The sequence below is a fragment of the Scyliorhinus torazame genome, chromosome 4 (assembly GCF_047496885.1).
Source record: "Scyliorhinus torazame isolate Kashiwa2021f chromosome 4, sScyTor2.1, whole genome shotgun sequence".
Taxonomy (NCBI): Eukaryota; Metazoa; Chordata; class Chondrichthyes; order Carcharhiniformes; family Scyliorhinidae; genus Scyliorhinus; species Scyliorhinus torazame.
Window position 1 is genome coordinate 233,610,402 of NC_092710.1, and position 18,136 is coordinate 233,628,537.

At 49.7% G+C, this 18,136-nt stretch overlaps 1 protein-coding gene across 6 annotated transcripts in view; it reads left to right on the forward strand.

The window, feature by feature from the left end:
- The first annotated feature begins 915 nt into the window (after nucleotides 1-915).
- LOC140410818 (scavenger receptor class A member 5-like) overlaps nucleotides 916-18,136 on the forward strand; it is a 176,738-nt gene continuing 159,517 nt past the window's right edge. Inside the window, exons 1-3 of one of the 6 annotated variants that reach the window (XM_072499467.1) lie at nucleotides 916-1,082; nucleotides 5,690-5,848; nucleotides 10,677-10,819. In XM_072499467.1, coding sequence (XP_072355568.1) covers nucleotides 10,702-10,819 — 118 coding nt within the window. In that variant the 5' untranslated portion in view covers nucleotides 916-1,082; nucleotides 5,690-5,848; nucleotides 10,677-10,701. Of the gene's footprint in view, nucleotides 1,083-5,240; nucleotides 5,438-5,689; nucleotides 5,849-6,132; nucleotides 6,262-10,676; nucleotides 10,820-18,136 lie in introns of those variants that run through there. The other 5 variants (XM_072499464.1, XM_072499465.1, XM_072499466.1 and 2 more) reach the window with 5 other exon arrangements.

Consider the following 18,136-nt stretch of genomic DNA (forward strand, 5'->3'; position numbering starts at 1 on the left):
ACATTTCATGGGCGTGATAAGACACACTAAGCCAGATAAATGTTCTCGGGGCTGTTCCCAATTCACTCTAACCTTGCCAAGTGGTGATGCTGAGCAAAAGTGGAAATGTTCTGGAACAGGAGCAGACCATCTTCAGCAGAAACGTAGCAGTAAAATTTCCTGACAATATCAAAACTGAGGTAAGACACTTCAGCAATCCAGACTACATAGCAAAACAACACCAGAGAGCTTATTAGATGGACATATAACACATTAGTCCTTGAATCTCAGAGTTGATCACAGTGTGAGCCAAAAGACAAGTGCATATGGTGTTATATTTTTGTTGTCTGCTTGCTATTTTCTTGTCTCTGAGGGATACATCTTCTAAGAGATTGTGTTATGACCCACTTTGGTCTCTTTTGTTTCCATTGCCATTTTACCCTCTTCCCATCTTGAGTTAGAGGCTTCGATTCAACAGTCCAGATGAAGAAGGTGAAGATGTCATTTCCTTTTTTTCCCTCAGATGTGCATACTTGTTCATAACAGAAGCTGAAGAATCTTCTGTCTTTTGGGAAGGAATCAAAGGGGCTGGTGTTTGGGCCAGCAGTGTTATTTTTTGGTTAATCACAGTGCGGCTCTTTTGAACACGTGTGGACTCCTTTCAAGAACGAAGCCTCAACCAAGTGAATTTGAATTAAAATCAACCCAGGCCACAAAAGTTTGCTTTTGCTTCACACCAGGAGTCTTAATACCTGCTGCCTATGAGATGATAACATGGTGAAATTCATTCATCCCGTGGCCAAAGGGCAAGCATTCAGATTATAGATTGAATCAGCATTAGATTTTCCAGATGTAGTTTACCAAGCCTGTCTTCAATTAGATGTGGTACAATTGACAACAACTTTACCGCTCTGTGCAGAAAGGGAGTTCATCTGAAAGGAGGTGTCCACAGTAAGTAGGCCTCTTCTCGACTGTCATCCCATGCACTCGTGTGATTTTGTAAAGAAGATAGGCATAGGTGTTTGAAGCTGAGACTGCAACTGAACAGCAATTCAACAACTGTTGTGCTGAAGGATCCTCCAGAATACAGCATCAAAACTGAGGTAAGAGCCTTCAGTGAGACTGATTAAAAAGAAAAACTGGTGAAACAAATATGGAGTTGTCGTTCTCGAATTGGAGTGAAAACAAAATGTGTTAAAGCAACAAAAGAGTTAAATAAAATCAGTAACTGCAAGACTTGGCCTGTCGTTCCTCTTTTCAGTACATAAACCAGCTGCTGCCTTTCTCCCTAACCACACACATACTGAATCAATTAAAGTGCATTTAAACTACCACCATTATATTGGTATGCGCATGGGATGGATTAACTCAGTTATAAGTGAAAATCCTGTTGTGTACTGGACTGAATTTAGAAAATGTTCACTGGTACAAATGTTCAGGTGCTACCTGCTATTCTTTTGAGCTCTATTGTTAAGTCACAAAGGGGTCAAAATTCCTGACTATGTTAATTTTAACAGAAAAGGTAGGTTGGGATTTAAAAGTGCTGGAATGCAGGTAGAAAAGATTAACAGGCTATTTTTGCATGTTTAGCGTCACTTTAAGTATTTCTGCTCCTTAAATATTGCCAAACATTGGCGAACAGTGAGCTCACCCAAATTAAGTTCAAGTTATTAGTGAGAAACTTGAGCAGTATTTCACTGATGCACGAAGTAAATATTATTCTACTCCAGTTTAGACTTGGTCATTGGTTCTCGTAACAATGTTGAGCATGTAAAATATCACTACAGCGGTGTCTGTGCATAAATAATGTATGGGATTTTTTACAATGAGGGAACATAGATGCAGCAACCCTCAGTGGATAAGTCACACTAAAACAGGAGGAAGAGTACAGTGGGCTCCTGAAGTGATGTTAATCTAGGTAGCAAATCTATCTAAAAGGACCAGGCTCTGCACATTACGGAAGGCTGAGCATGAGGAGACAGACTATGACTGAGATTGACCATGTATCCTCCAAAGCCCTTTATTGCCAGTTAATTGTTTGTAGCGCATCAACAGTATCAAAGAGGGTGCCATCTGCATCCATTTTAGTAACGTAGGAATCTTCCAGGAACTTTTCAGATAACATTACAGGAGTCAACCACCTTGTATGCCTTTGTGCAACTGGTCATTTGTTTGCTACCCAATAAAAGAATGACAGACTGTAGGATGTAATAAAAGTTAATTAATTTTATGAAGTTATACAATGGTAACAGGCTTTGAGGTTAATCTGCTTTGTTGCTGCATTTGCTTCTTGTGTGGATAAACCTCCCACTGCTCGCTGTACATGGACTCTTCCACTAAAAGTTTCAATCGTTAATAATAGGTTACTTACATAACTGGTGTGCTGGTGTGAGTACAAAATTGTTGTATTGCATGGGGGTGCAAAAGGTTAACAACTTGAACCTGCAACTAACCCCTGAAACATCTGCATGAATGGTGAAAATCTTATTTGCTGAAATTGCTGTGGGCTCATTGCTTTCAGAACTTTCACCTGCTGCTATGAGTGCCTACTTTCTGCTCAGTACTGCTGGAGGGCATTGAACATAACTTAAGAACATGAGACGGAGGAGCAGAAGTAGGCCATTCAGCCCATCAAAATTGCTCAGCCATTCAATGAGATCATGACTGACCTGATATGATAATCCTCGGACGGGATTCTCTGAGCCCGCGCCGAATTGCCGGGGGCGCGGGAAATTCCCACCACGCCGCTCCGGTGCCGGGCCGCCGATTCTCCGGCGACCGGAGAATCGACGCCAATCGCGACTGCGGGGTCACCGCGGCGCCTGTCGGTGGCCGCTGAAATAGGCCCCCGCAGCGATTCTCTGCGGGCAACCGGCTGAACTCCCGCCGAGTCCCATTGGCGTGGCTCCAACCTGGTACCACCTGGCGGGAGGGCGGACCCGCGGCCGCGGTGGACGTCCTGGTGGGGGGGGGGGGCGGGGGGATCTGACTCCGGAGGGGGCCTCCACGGGATCCAGTCCTACGATCGGGGGCTTCCAATCGGCGGGCGGCAGCGATCTGGAGGGGGCCTACCTCCTTCCACACGGCTCGCTGTAAGGTCCCTGACATGTTGCTCCGCGCCGGCGCGGAAACGGCAACCATGCGCATGCACTGGCACGGAGACGGCAACCACGCGCATGCGCCGGCACAGAGACAGCCGTCGCGCGCGTGCACGGACCCGCGCCGGCTGTGCAGGGCCGCCTTTCGGCACCGGAGCAGCTCCAGCGCCGTGCTAGTCCCCTGAACACCAGTGAATTGCTGGGCCAGGAGGCCCGTTGAAGCCGGTATACACCACTCCGGTGTTTACGCCAGTGTCAACACTTAGCCGGGAGTTCGGAGAATTCCGGCCCTCATCTCCACTTTTCCACCTTGTCCCCATACCCCTTGAAAAATGTGTCTATCTCAGCCTTGAACATACCAAATGGCCCAGCCTCCACAGCTCTCTGTGGTAAAGAATTCCACAGATTTTCTACTCTCTGAGAGAAGAAATTCCTCCTCATCTCTGTTTTAAATGGGTGGCCCCTTACCCTGAGATTATGCCCTCTGGTCTTGGACTCTCCCAAAAGGGGAAATGGCCTATCAGCATCTACTCTGTCAAGCCCCATGAGAATCTTATATATTTCCTTCAGTTACCCATTAATTTGCCCCAGCAACGAGCAGTAGGCATCTTGGAATTCTTGCCACTTGGTCTTAAATGAGTTGAAGCCAGCTATGACAACAACTCGGAGTTTAAAATTCTCCTTAGATGCTTCTTCTGTGATTATGGTCTATTTTTGAGAGATCTTTACTGAAGATGTCACTGATATTACTGCCCCAGCATCATCAATTGCTTTCATAGCTTTTCAACCAGCCTGAGGTACAGTGCCTTATTCCATGATTCCTGAATTCCTCTATTTCCTTCCATCAAAGTGTCTGTGTTAGTGCTGTGACTATTTCCTGATAAGTGATAATAGTTGATGTTCCAGTGAGCTATGCTGCATGGATTCAGCTGGAGGGTGATTCTGTTTGCCTTGCTCTGCGAACAGAGCAGATGATTCTTTACAGTAAATAAGTGCGCTAATCCATCTGGATGCTGAATTGTACATGTCTGATTACACACTTGGTTGCAATCACCATCTGTGAACCGGTTTCTGAAACATACTATACAAATCATAGTGATATTAAATGTAAAAAATATGTGCTTATCTTCTCCCAACTGATAGCAATGGTTTTAATCTCACTTGATAGAATTATGCTTTGTGATTGACTGCTGTTTTCAAAGTTATTAGCAATCCATTTCATAATTCCTGACTGTGAAGTGTTAAGAACGAAAAATAATGAATAACAGATGATAAAGACAGAGGTGTTAAAGGGCAGCGTGGTGGCACAGTGGTTAGCATTTCTGCCTCACAGCACCAGGGACCCAGGTTCAATTCCAGCCTTGGGAGACGGTGTAGAGTTTGTATGTTCTCCCCATGTTTGTGTGAGTTTCCTCCGGGTGCTCTGGTTTCCTCTCACAGTCCAAAGACGTGCATGTCAAGTAGATTGGCCATGCTAAATTGCCCCTTAGTGTCCAAATGTTTAGGTGGGGTTAGGAGGCGTGGGCCTAGGTGGGGAACTCTTTCAGAGAGTCGGTGCAGACTCGATGGGCTGAATGGCCTCCTTCTGCACTGTAGTGATTCTATGAAAGCCAACCAGCCTGAGGTACAGAAGGAAAAAAATTATACACAATTGAAACTACTCCGGCTACTTGAGAACATTGTATCACAGAAGAAATCCCTTATAATTCTCACAAAAAAATAAAACAGCCACATGTTAAGTGATTTTATAAGCACACGATGTGAAGTTAACATTGCAGTCTGTATTAATACTTTGCTCTGTTTTTGCCATCAATGCTCATTGATGCCAGCATTGCAGCAACAGAAAAATGCAGCAGTGTTTTATTATGAACATGCATGAACTAAACAGTATTTTAATTGACATTTAAAATGATTACAAAACATCAATGACAAACAGCATCAGCAGGGAGCACCAATACACTTCCCCATCAAAATAACGGACGTTTTAACATTTGAAGTAATAACAACTTCTTGAGTTACAGAACTCTTGGAACACAGGCCTGATGCAGATTCCGTCTCCTCCCTTAAACCTTTTCCACCTCCCATTATTTCACAATTTCCTTTCCGGGAAAAGTTTTTTGGATTAAGAACAGGACCATTCTAGTGACAACATTGATACAATGTTGTTGTAGGATCGTGTACTGTGTTTAATGATAGACCATGTTCATGTGTCACTTTAAAGAAAGACAAAAATGTTCAAAGTTCAAAGAATGTGAATCATCCTAATGATTTAAACATATACTATACTTCAGTTTAAATGACGCAACATTGCTTTAACTATAACTACAAGGAGAAAACACAAAAGATCCTTTAACACAAAGGTAAGTCATTTTAACTTTACCATAAATGATTTGTTGTGCCTTTATATAAATTTGATAAAAAAACAAAATCAGTGTTTAAACTTTGGTTATTGCTCTAAAAGTATGTATACACAAGACATGAAAAAAGCTTCTTACTGTTCAAAAGATTCAATAATATAATTATAAAGTACAATAAAAAAATTGCACACTTATAGCAATTAAAATACCGGTTTCTCTAATGAGATTCTTCCATAATCTTGTGCTTCCCAACAGGGAAATCGCACTCGTAGGGATCAAGCTTTGGGGTTTAGGCTGCTGCCTTGCAGCTTGCAGTTACTGTGAATGTGGCTCCCTGCTGGAAGCACAGAATCTTGGAATCACTCTAGTGGGTAATGCACCACATGTGGTGGCAGTGAGCCATTCGAACCAGAGGTAAGAATTCCTTTGGATGTTACTGTGTAGCAACATTTTAAAAATGTCTGTGAAGTTTTCTCTGCTAGAAGTGCCAAAATAAGGAACATGTTTGAAAAGGGAATAGTTACACATTCACTACAAATATTAAGCATGGAAAGTCTTCACAAACATGTTTAAAATGACACTGCAACATGTGACCAGAGGAATTCTCACCCCCCAACCCCCCAACCAGGAATGTTTAAGGTGTGATCCTGCTTTTTGATGTCAGTTGGTTGACAGTAGCTGTATTTTCTCCTGAGCTAGGAAAACACACTTGCAAAATATAAAACCTGAAATGCTGGCAACAATTAGCAAGTGGAAAGAGGAATGTAAGGTTAATGTTTGCGGCCAACCACGGATCATTACAATTGGAAGATATGACAGATTATCAGGTACAAAAGGGGCTGCATCGAAAAAAAAGGAAGAGGTTTGTGATTGAGCAGAAGCAGCAGATGGTTAAATGACCAATGTGGTGATTGTATATGCCTAAAAGGTGATAATGAGCAACTTTAGGGACATAAAAATCTGGCAAAATAAGATGATTCCCTGGTCCAAGAATGTTGTGTAAGAAAGGCAGGACTGCCACTCTCTATCTCTAACTTCTTCACACCCTACATCTCTCCATGAATTCCATATTCATCCAATTCTAGCACCTTGCATAATCTCTGATTTCCATCACTCCACTAGTGCTGGCGATGGCTTCTACTGTTTAGGCCATACATTTCCTGTTCCCTAAAACTCTCCATCTCTCTACCTGTCCCTCCCTTTAAGTTACTCCTGAATACTTACCTCTTTTCCCCAGTTTTTGGTTATATGTATTATATTACTTTAACTTTGACTCTTGGTCTCAAATCTTGACTGATAATGTTGCTGTGAAGCACTTAGGAATGTTTATAACTACCCGATAGCTATACAATTGCAAGTTGTTGCAGATGGCTAAAGACCAACAGGGGAGCATTATTCTAAGCACTAGCCTATTATATCATGGAATGGATACCTTACAGCAATAGAGGCCATTTGTGGTGTTGTGACCATGCTAACTCTACAAAAACAATTTGCCTAATCCCACTCTCCAACATTTTCCCTGTAACCCAACAATTCTTTCCTCTTCAGATAATTATCCAGTTCCATTTGAAAGCCAGGATTGATTCTGCCTCCGCCGCACTCTCAGGCAGTACATTCCAGATCCTCCTCATTTGTTGTGTAATGTTTTCCCTCATGTCACTGGTTGTAAAAAGTTAACGAATGTAAGAGAATATTGTAACAGAATATTGGTCAAGAGAAAGTATTCTTTTGTTCAACCATAATTAATGCACAGATTTCTTTAATTCTTTGAACTTCATGATACATAAAGCTTTAAACAAATTTATTAAATTGGCAATATTATGATGACCGTGGAGGCTCTTCCATTTGGGAATTATTTTTTGAGTGTGGGAAAGAAGTGGAAGTGGCTTTGAGAGCCAAGAAGAAGTGGTATTTCTGAGTCAGTGTCCAAAATCCAACCATAATCCCGCCCTTAAGCACACAAAATCTTTAAACCTTTAGGGAAAGCATATGCTATCCACTCAATGTGTTGCTTCGGAAACTGAAAACATCTCTACCATCAAAACTGACAAGAAAACATTTGATTGTAAAAAATAATGCACTCAAGTCCGTAGATGCACAGTGGTTATCACTGTTGCTTCACAGCGCCAGGGGCTCGGATTCGATTCCCAGCTTGGGTCACTGCCTGTGCGGAGTCTGCATGTTCTCCCCGTGTCTGCGTGGATTTCTTCCGGATGCTCTGGTTTCCTCCCATAAGTCCCGAAAGACGTGCTTGTTAGGTGAATTGGACATTCTGAATTCTCCCTCAGTGTACCCGAACTGGTGCCGGAGTGGCGCGTCTAGGGGATTTTCACAGTAACCTCATTGCAATGTTAATGTAAGCCTACTTGTGACACTAATGAAGATTATTATTATTATTAGACCTCCAAGAGCCAATTCACTTTTTCACAATTTAAAAAAAAATTTAGAGTACCCAATTATTTTTTTCTAATTAAGGGGAATTTAGTGTGGCCAATCCTCCTAACCTACACATACATTTTCACAAATAAAAGGGAAATCATCTTTTATTTCCCTCATACAGTTACTGTATGATCACCAGGACATTAGAGAACCCAAGGCAGGATTTGGAGAAGGGCTGCATGCCTGAGCAAGAATACATAATCTTCTGCACTCTTTGTTCATGGCATTCGTGTGGGCCAGTTTTATTTATCCTTTCATGGGATGTGGGTGTTTGCTGCTTTGGCTAGTTTTTGTTGTCCATCCTTAATTGCCCTTGAGAAAGTGGTGTTGAGCTGCCTGAATCGCTGTGGACCATTTGGCGTGGGTACACCCACAGTGCTGTTAGGCAGGGAGTTACTTTCACACATTTCCCATTGTTATACCACTTACATACCAGCTTCAAAATGAATAATGAATAATGGTAAACTGTGACACCATCACATAAACCTATGTTTAAAATACTGCAAATATTTCTTGCTCAAAAATTCCTATGCTCTAGCACACTTAAGCACCTCTTTTCTTTATTTATTTACTTTACTGTTCCTCTGCAGAGTTCCAATTTGTTTGCAACAATGACTTTATAAATTTAGACTACCCAATTCTTTTTTTCCCAATTAAGGGGCAATTTAGTTGGTCAATCCACCTACCGTGCACATCATTGGGTTGTGGGGGTGAGATCCATGCAGATAGGGGGAGAATGTGCAAATTCTACACGGACAGTGATACGGGGCCGGGTTCGAACCTGTGTTCTTGGTGCCGTGAGGCAGCAGTGCTAACACTGCGCCACCATGGCGCCCTTAGCGATGGTGTTTCCAAGGAATGAGAAACATTCTACTCCAGCTGTGCAGTGTGGCAAGGCACTGCCTCAATTCATGTGGAACTCAATTTGTTGGTGTATTGGGACAGTTTTTTCAGCTAAAGAATGGTCCATGAGAAAATGAGAGTGTAAAACAAAGCTCTCACCAGCAAATAAGTTATATGTGTTGCATCCTGCTTTTTAAATAAGCAGAAAAAGCTTTTTATATGTTTGGCAAACATATCGAAACATCATGGTTGCAAAGATTGATAGTCTGGAAAAAGGGCGTGGGGATCGCAATGCACAATTAATTTCGAAAAAGGCAGGCTTGGTGCTGGTTCACATGCTTGTAATGTGGAGCCAGTAAAACGTGAATGGCTGCTCACCTGAATAGGTAGAACAAAGTTGCCAGAGATCAGAATGAATTCCAGCTAGCCTGCAGTACATAAAGCCAGCCACAGCTCTTAAGGAGGAACTGCATGTTGGCTGGACCCAACCACTCACTGTCACAAAATTGACTTACTGGTAGCTCCATACCATTTTCCTTGTCTGTCCCTACTTAATGCAATCTGCAGTTGAACTCTTAATTCATCCTCTTGGAATGAAGAACTTGTTGTATGAGGAACAGTTGAGGACTCTGGGTCTGTACTCGTTGGAGTTTAGAAGGATGAGGGGGCATCTTACTGAAACTTACAGGATACTGCGAGGCCTGGATAGAGCGGACGTGGAGAGGAAAACTAGAAGCAGAAGACACCATCTCAGACTAGAGGGACGATCCTTTAAAACAGAGATGAGGAAGAATTTCTTCAGCCAGAGGGTGGTGAATCTGGGGAACTCTTTACTGCAGAAGGCTGTGGAGGCCAAATCACTGAGTATCTTTAAGACAGAGATAGATAGGTTGTTGATTAATAAGGGGATCAGGGGTTATGAGGAGAAGGCAGGAGAATGGGGATGAGAAAATATCAGCCATGATTGAATAGCGGAGCAGACTCGATGGGCCGAGTGGCCTAATTCTGCTCCTATGTCTTATGGTCTTATGGTCTAAACCTCCAGAGTTGAATTTTCCAATCACTTGGGTGGGCTCCGAACCTCTGTAAAACCATATAATGCACAGCTCTTTTTTAAAAATAAATTTAGAGTACCCAATTCATTTTTCCCAAATAAGGGGCAATTTAGCGTGGCCAATCCACCTGCACATCTTTGGGTTGTGGGGGTGAAACTCACGCAAACACGGGGAGAATGTGCAAACTCCACACGGACAGTGACCCAGAGCCGGGATCGAACCTGGGACCTCAGCGCCATGAGGCAGCAGTGCTAACCACTGCACCACCGTGCTGCCCTTACTACCATTATCATATCCCGCAGCAAGCTCCACTCTCTCAATACATCAATCCTCGCTGATCTGCCCTGACCATCAATCGCTTGATATGTTAAATTTAAAATTCTCTTCCTTGTGCTTAAAACTCTTCTTGGCTTTGGCCCGCTTTATATCTCTAACCTCTTGAAATCTGATGAACCTATCTTCCCTCAAAATCTCTATTCCTCTGACTCTGGCCTTGTGACCAACCCCGTCTCATTCCCAATCTCATTTCTCCCTTTGCCTCACAATTGGTGGCTGTGCCTTCGGCCACTTAGATGGATTTCTCACTGTAAGCCGGTGGGTCACTTTGTTGGCTGATTCTTTAAAATTCACTTCTTTGTCCCAATATCAGGTCAATTTTTCCACTTATTTTAAGCACACATTTAAAAATGCTGGAGGATACTCCTCTACGTTAATGTTGTAATACGTAATATGTTGCACATGCAAAGGATGGAACTATTCTTTAAGAAAACATCATGGCAGCATGAACAGAATCTGATTTATTAAAATTATTTCTTATTAAATTAAGACAGCAAAAAAATTACTGATTAGTATTTGAAGCAAAATCTTTATTCCTACATCTCAGTAATTAAATATGCATTTGTTAGGTGAAGCCTTCAGTACTCAGAATAAATGGAGACCAAAGATCTGCCTCTCATCTCAAATGAGTTTCAAGAGAATGGGTCAATGTGTGAAGAGTCACTTGAATTTGATGGAAGGAATCTCTCAAAGCTGAACCTCTGTGAAGAAAGTAAGTATACTTACTTATGAAGAGATTTGGATATTTGTAGCAAAGTATCATTGTTTTCATAGAAAGATTAACCATTTTCTATTCTCTATTTGCTGTTATTCTGACTATTATTTGACTACGACTTTAAGGAGCCCTAAGTATTTTCATAAATGCGATTGATTAAAAGAGTTTCCAAGTTCACCAATTCCTACTCTTCCAGTGCTGCCTGAGAACTGTGCATGTCCTGTTACTAATGAATGAAGCTTCAGTATATTCATTGTTAGGTTGCTCCTCTCAAGGCCAAGGCAGCAGTTCATTTTAAATATCCATTCGCCGTTTGGGGACGTTACTGTCAGTATTTATTGCCTTTATTGTCCACTCCTATAGACACTTAATCAAGTAGTTATGAGGCAACCACATTGGTGTGGGGCTAGCTGCTGATTCCTACTGGTCTTATTTGCATTGGTATAGTGAGAGCCAGCAGTATAGCAGCTGCAACTTTCCTGGAATTTCATTCTGATACACAGTGGGCAGTTGAGTTCAACAAACAGAGTGACTGTCATAAGTAGTGAGGTTTCTGTCACAGAAGAGTTTAAAGCACTTAAGTGGAAATTTCTGCGATTTAAGTGAAGCCAAACACTGTAATCAGTCGAAGGGATCATTCATTTAAGACAGAGGAGAAGAGGAATTTCTTCTCTCCAGAGGGTAATGAATCTGTGGAATTCTTTACCTCAGGGAGCTGTAGAAGTTGGGTCGTTAAATCTGTTCAAGGCTGAGAGAGACCGATTTTTAATCAGTAAGGGATTCAAGAGTTATGAGAGATAGGGTGGGAAAGTGGGGTTGAGGATTATATCAGATCACCCATGATCTCAAAGGATGGCGGAGCAGCCTCAGCGGGGTGAATGGCCTACTCCTATTCCTACATCTTATGGAGTTGTGGGGCGAGATTCTCCGACCCCCCCACCGGGTCGGAGAATCGCCGTGGGCCGTCGTGAATCCCGCCCCCGCCGCCCGCCGAATTCTCCGAAGGGAGAAAAGTTGGCGGGGCGTCAATCGCACCGCACACCTCGGAGAATGGCACGGGTGGGCGCAAGGCAATGGATTTCGGGGCTGCCGATATTCTCCCGCCCGGATGGGCCGAAGTCCCGCCGACGTGATCACGGGTCACGTCGGCGTAAATCAAAACACCTATTAATTGGTGTCAACCAGTGCTCATGGTTGATGCCGACCAGCGTGGAGGTGGGTGACGGCCTGGGGGGTTGGCCGCTGGAGAGGCGATGGCGTGGCCGCAGTCTGTATGTGTGGGGAAGAGGTGTGTGTCGGGTTGTGTGTGTGTGTATGTGGCAGGGGTGGTGGTTAGAGTGGGCTGGGCTCCGGGGGAGTGCCGGGAGGGGGGGTGAGTGCCGGGGATGGGAGGATGACAGCCAAGGAGGGGGACGGGGGGTCCGTGCCGGGGAGGGAGACGGGGGGGTGTCCATGCCGGGGAGGGGGACGGGGTCCGTGCCAGGGAGGAGGACGGGGGGGGGGGGTCCGTGCCGGGGAGGGGGACGGGGGACGGGGGTCCGTGCCGGGGAGGGGGGGGGTCTGTGCCGGGGAGGGACATGGGGGGGGGGTCCGTGCCGGGGAGGGGGACGGGGTCCGTGCCGGGGAGGAGGACGGGGGGGGGGTCCGTGCCGGGGAGGGGGACGGGGGTCCGTGCCGGGGAGGGGGGGTGTCTGTGCCGGGGAGGGACATGGGGGGGGGTCCGTGCCGGGCAGGGGGACGGGGGACGGGGTCCGTGCCGGGAAGGGGGACGGGGACGGGGTCCATGCCGGGGAGGAGGGGGGTCCGTGCCGGGGAGGGGGACGGGGGACGGGGGGTCCGTGCCGGGGAGGGACGTGGGTGGGGGGGGGGGGGGGGGGAGACGGGTCCGTGCCGGGGAGGGGGGGGGGTCCGTGCCGGGGATGGGGGGTGGGTCCATGCCGGGGAGGGATATGGGGGGGGGGGGGTCCGTGCCAGGGAGGGGGGGTGCGAGGGCAAGTGTGTTGGTCCACCTGGCCAAGTGCCAGCCTCCAACAGTCGGACCCATGCGGTCCATGCCGCCTGGCTGGGGGGGAGGAGGGGGTATGGGCAATGATGACATGTCGTCGTTTCCCCCCCCCCCCCCCCCCCGCCGTCCCGCCGTCCCGCACCGGCCGTCATGTTTTCCGGTCAGCCAGCGATGTTGGCCGCCGTGGCGGCAGCCGCTAATGTCCATGTTGCCCTGGATGAGGAGGAGGATGAGGAGCGTGCCAGAGAGGCGGCGCAGGATGCCGCAAAGGGATCAGGCGGCAGCCGACCAGGCTGGAGGGACACCTGACCGACAGGGGGAGGAGGGGGAGGAGGACGTCGCGGCCCCACGGCAACGGGGTCACCCGAGGATGCCCCGTGTGTACCGGCCCTGGCTGTCATACCAGGACCTCACGGACCGGGAATGCAGGAGGAGACTCCGGATGAGCCGGGAAACCGTGGCACACATCTGCCACCTGCTGGCGTACCTGTCACCGCGTGGCATTGGCGGGGGACACCCTCTCCCCGTGTCCATCAAGGTTACGGTGGCCCTGAACTTTTATGCAACGGGGTCATTCCAGGCACCGAGTGGGGATCTGTCCGGCATATCGCAGACATTGGTGCACCGGTGCATCCGGGCAGTGACAGACGCCCTATATGCCATTGCGCACCGCAACATCCACTTCCCTGTGGACCGGGCCAGCCAAGATGCCCGGGCCGTGGGCTTCTCTGCCGTGGCCGGGTCCAGGGCGCGATTGATGGGATGCACGTCGCCATGCGGCCACCTACAGGTAACAGGGCAGCACGGTAGCCTTGTGGATAGCACAATTGCTTCACAGCTCCAGGGTCCCAGGTTCGATTCCGGCTTGGGTCACTGTCTGTGCGGAGTCTGCACATCCTCCCCGTGTGTGCGTGGGTTTCCTCCGGGTGCTCCGGTTCCCCCACAGTCCAAAGATGTGCAGGTTAGGTGGATTGGCCATGATAAATTGCCCTTAGTGTCCAAAATTGCCCTTAGTGTTGGGTGGGGTAACTGGGTTATGGGGATAGGGTGGAGGTGTTGACCTTTGGTTGGGTGCTCTTTCCAAGAGCCGGTGCAGACTCGATGGGCCGAATGGCCTCCTTCTGCACTGTAAATTCTATGATAATCTATGTTCACCAATAGGAAGGGGACCTATTCGATGAACATACAGGTGGTCTGCGACCTGTATGATCCTGCACGTCTGCGCCCGTTACCCGGGCAGTGTACACGACTCATACGTGTTGTCGCGGTCATACATCCCCGGCATGTACGAGGGACGCCATCCCCGGCTGAGGGGCTGGTTGCTGGGTGACAGGGGCTACCCATTGCGATCGTGGCCGATGACGCCTATACGGATGCCACGCAATGAGGCGGAGAACCGCTACAATGATGCCCATGTAGCGACAAGGCAAGTGATAGAGAGGTGCTTTGGCGTGCTGAAGATGCGTTTCAGGTGCCTGGACCTCTCTGGGGGCGCCCTCCAGTATCGGTCAGATAGGGTCGGCCGCATCATTGTGGTGTGCTGCGTCCTGCACAATATAGCCCAGCAGAGGGGCGATGTGCCGCAGGCAGAGGACGGCGGAGTGGAGGAGCAGCTGGAAGAGGCACAGTCCTCCCCAGATGAGGGGGATGGTCAGGGCAGACGGGCTAGACACGGGTGGGTGGCTGTTCACCGTTACCGGCTGGCCCAGCGGGCACGGGACAGACTGATAGCCGCCCGCTTCACTGACTAGATGGGCCTGGGAATCGGGTAGTATGGCCACAGACCGCACACCATGGCAACACCCGACCACCCACACACCCCCACCCATCCACCCACCCAGCACCCTCACCCCCCACCCACCCCACCCGCATGCACACCACCCCCCACCCACTGCCGATCCACCTGCGGCTCAACGACCGGGCTCACACAGTTGCCGGTTGACGCGTGTCTATTGCAGGCCATGGATGATAATGACAACCCGCCCTGCGATGAGCTCCTGGCTCCACATCGTTGGACTATGTCTGACCCATGGCCACAGTACCACCATCCACCCGGACCATCCCTGCATGCGGCTGTGACACTGCAGCGCACGGTCCCGTCCTCTGCCCGGGGGGATGTTGATGGCGGCCCAGGGGGAAGGGGGCAGACTCACCTGGGGCTGAGGTAAGACCACCCCTCACACACACGCTTGCGCTCAACGTACATGACACCCCCGCACGCTTCGGACAGAGCACAAAGGCAGCTTCTGTAGGTGTAACATTGACTTTACTAACGAAAGGAGTTCATTTAAAAAATATATATATTTATTAAAGTTTTTTAACACAATTTTTCTCCCTTACAAACAATAACCCCCCACCCCCCCCCCCGTAACAAAAAAAAACGAGAAATCGCGCAGAGCAAGATATATACATGGCAAAATGATATATTTACACAGCTTTGTACACTGGCCCTCACCCGTACGTGCCAGTTTCCCCAACCCTTCATGTTATCTCTTGCTCATCCACCCTCCCAGGCAGTCCCCCCTCTCCCGCCCCCCTCCCATGACGTCCCCCCCCCCCAAGGTTGCTGCTGCTGACCGACCTTCCTCTAACGCTCCGCGAGATAGTCTAGGAACGGTTGCCACCGCCTGTAGAACCCCTGCGCAGACCCTCTCAAGGCGAACTTAATCCTCTCCAACTTTTTGAACCCAGCCATATCATTTATCCAGGCCTCCAGGCTGGGGGGCTTCGCCTCCTTCCACATTAGCAAGATCCTTCGCCAGGCTACTAGGGACGCAAAGGCCAGAATGCCGGCCTCTTTCGCCTCAAGCACTCCCGGTTCGTCCACTACTCCAAATATTACTAGCCCCCAGCTTGGCTTGACCCGGACTTTCACCACCTGAGATATTGCTCCCGCCACTCCTCTCCAGAACCCCTCCAGTGCCGGGCATGACCAAAACATATGGACATGGTTCGCCGGGCTCCCTGAGCACCTTCCACATCTGTCTTCTACCCCAGAGAACCTACTCAAACTCGCCCTCGTCAAGACGAAAGGAGTTCATGCACGTGCCCTAGCCCCTAAAACTCATCTGTGCCCTGCACCCGTGCCAACTTACTCAGTGTCTAATTGTTTGGCCTTACGAGCCCTTTGACTACGCCTAGGTGGTTCCCCAGACGGTACAGCAGAACTGGAGGTGGACTCCTGTGATTCCTGCCCTCTGACACGGTATCCCTTTGGTGGCCGTTTCCTGGGGCGTCCTGGCCTAGATGGGCCAGGCTGCGGCCCGGGTGACTGGGATGGCGAGCTGCCAGCCTGTCCTGCCCGTTGCCCACCCGATGCACCTGGGACGGAAGGGGGGGAGCCCGAGGTGTTGAGGTGTTCCGGGACCTCCCCTACAATGGGACCCGGAACAGGCCCCAGCACCTCCTCCTCCCTCGGGGTGCCCGATGGCCCCCAGGCCTCTACATGGGTGGGGGATGCGAACGGACTGGCCATCCGACGCCCCCCCGACATTTGGCGCTGCCAGTCCTGGAGGCCCGTGCTGGTATCGACAAGGGTCTGCAGGTTTGCAGCCATGGAGCTCAGGGAGTTGGCAATCCCTGTCTGTGACTGTGCGACGCTGGCTAGCACATGGGCAATGGCGCCGATGCCCTCAGCGATGGCCTGCAGAGACTGGGCCATGGCCTGCAGAGACTGTGCCACGGAGTTGAGCCACTCTGCCATCTGCCGCTGGCGCTGGCTCATGGCCTCCTGTGAGAGGGCAGCCATGTCCAGGGCCACAGACGCCGCCTGCATGGAAAGCCCCAGGCCTCGCAAACCGCTCCCCATGTCTGACACCGTCGCACCCATTACCTCCACCGCGGACGCCACCCGTGCAGTGTCGGCCTGGGTGGCACGCATGACCGGCACCACTGCCAGCTCCTGGACACGGGTGGACTCCTCCACCTGCGACTGCAGCCGCCACAATCTGGCCGTCACCCTCTTCACTCGTCTCAGGTTCGGTTGTTGCATCGGACCTATGGGTGGGTGTGGTAACTCCAGGAACCCGGGATCCATCTGGGCGGCAGATGTTCGCTTGCGCCGGGCTGCCCCCCGACCGCCCGGCCCCTCTGCTGCTCCTACCTCCACCTGCTGTACCGGGACGGTTGTGTTGTGCGCACCAGTGAGTGTACCAGACGCCTCATCACTAAAGTGCCCAACCGGGGTGAGTGTTTCTGCGATGGTTGAGGGTGTTGGTGACAGCAGTGGCGTTGTGTCGTGCGCATCGTCCGACTCTGAGTCCATGGCACTTTGGGGTGGGGGTTCGTCTCCACCCATCCACTCTGTGTCACCGTCCTGTATTTCAGTTTCTTGTGTAGGGGTGTCCTGGGTAGGATTGTGGTTTTGTGGCTCGGCTGTGACGGGGGCCTGTGGCTGCCCCTCTCGTCGCTGGATGACACACGCCTGCGTCGCCGCACCCGCATGAGACGGGGGCGCCGTCTCCCTGTTGCTCCAGGACTCTCCGTCTCCCATGGTCTCCGAGGGGCATCGTGCGGGCGTCGCATGCCAGAGGGTCCGGATCTCACCGTCTCCCGTGGTCTCCGAAGGGCATCGTGCGGGCGTCGCATGCCAGAGGGTCCGGGTCTCTCCGTCTCCAGTGGTCTCCGAGGGGCATCGTGCAGGCGTCGCAGGCCAGAGGGTCCGGGTCTCTCCGTCTCCGAGGGGCATCGTGCAGGCGTCGCATGCCAGAGGGTCCGGGTCTCTCCGTCTCCCATGGTCTCCGAGGGGCATCATGCGGGCGGTCTGCATCTGCGGAATGGGTGCCTTGACGTTTGCTCCTGCGATACACAATGAAGCATGCATGGTTAGACACGCAGACAGATATCAGGTGATATGGGGAAGGGGGGATATGGGGGAGGGGGGATATGGAGGTGGGGGGATATGGGGACGGGCTGTCAGTGGCTCACTTGCTGGTGGGCCCCCGACCTCTGCATCAGCAACCTCCCGGTCCTCAGGTCCGCCAGCCAGTTCCAGGGCCCTTCCCTCATGTTCGGTCAGTGGCCTCTCATCAGCTGGGGCTCCTCCAGTCCTCACATGCTCCCTGGTGTTGTGTGCGCGCTTCTCCTGTGGGGGGTGGTGGCAGGGGTAAAAGGCAACAGTGTTAGACAGGTATATGAATGCACGCCATCGGTTGCACGTGTATTGCAGAGGTTAAGGTTAGGGCTGGATTCACTTGGGGAAATGGGGGAAGGCGGATATGGGGGATATGGGGGATATGGGGGATATGGGGAGGGGGATATGGGGAGGGGGGATATGGGGAGGGGGGTTATGGGGGATATGGTGGAGGGGG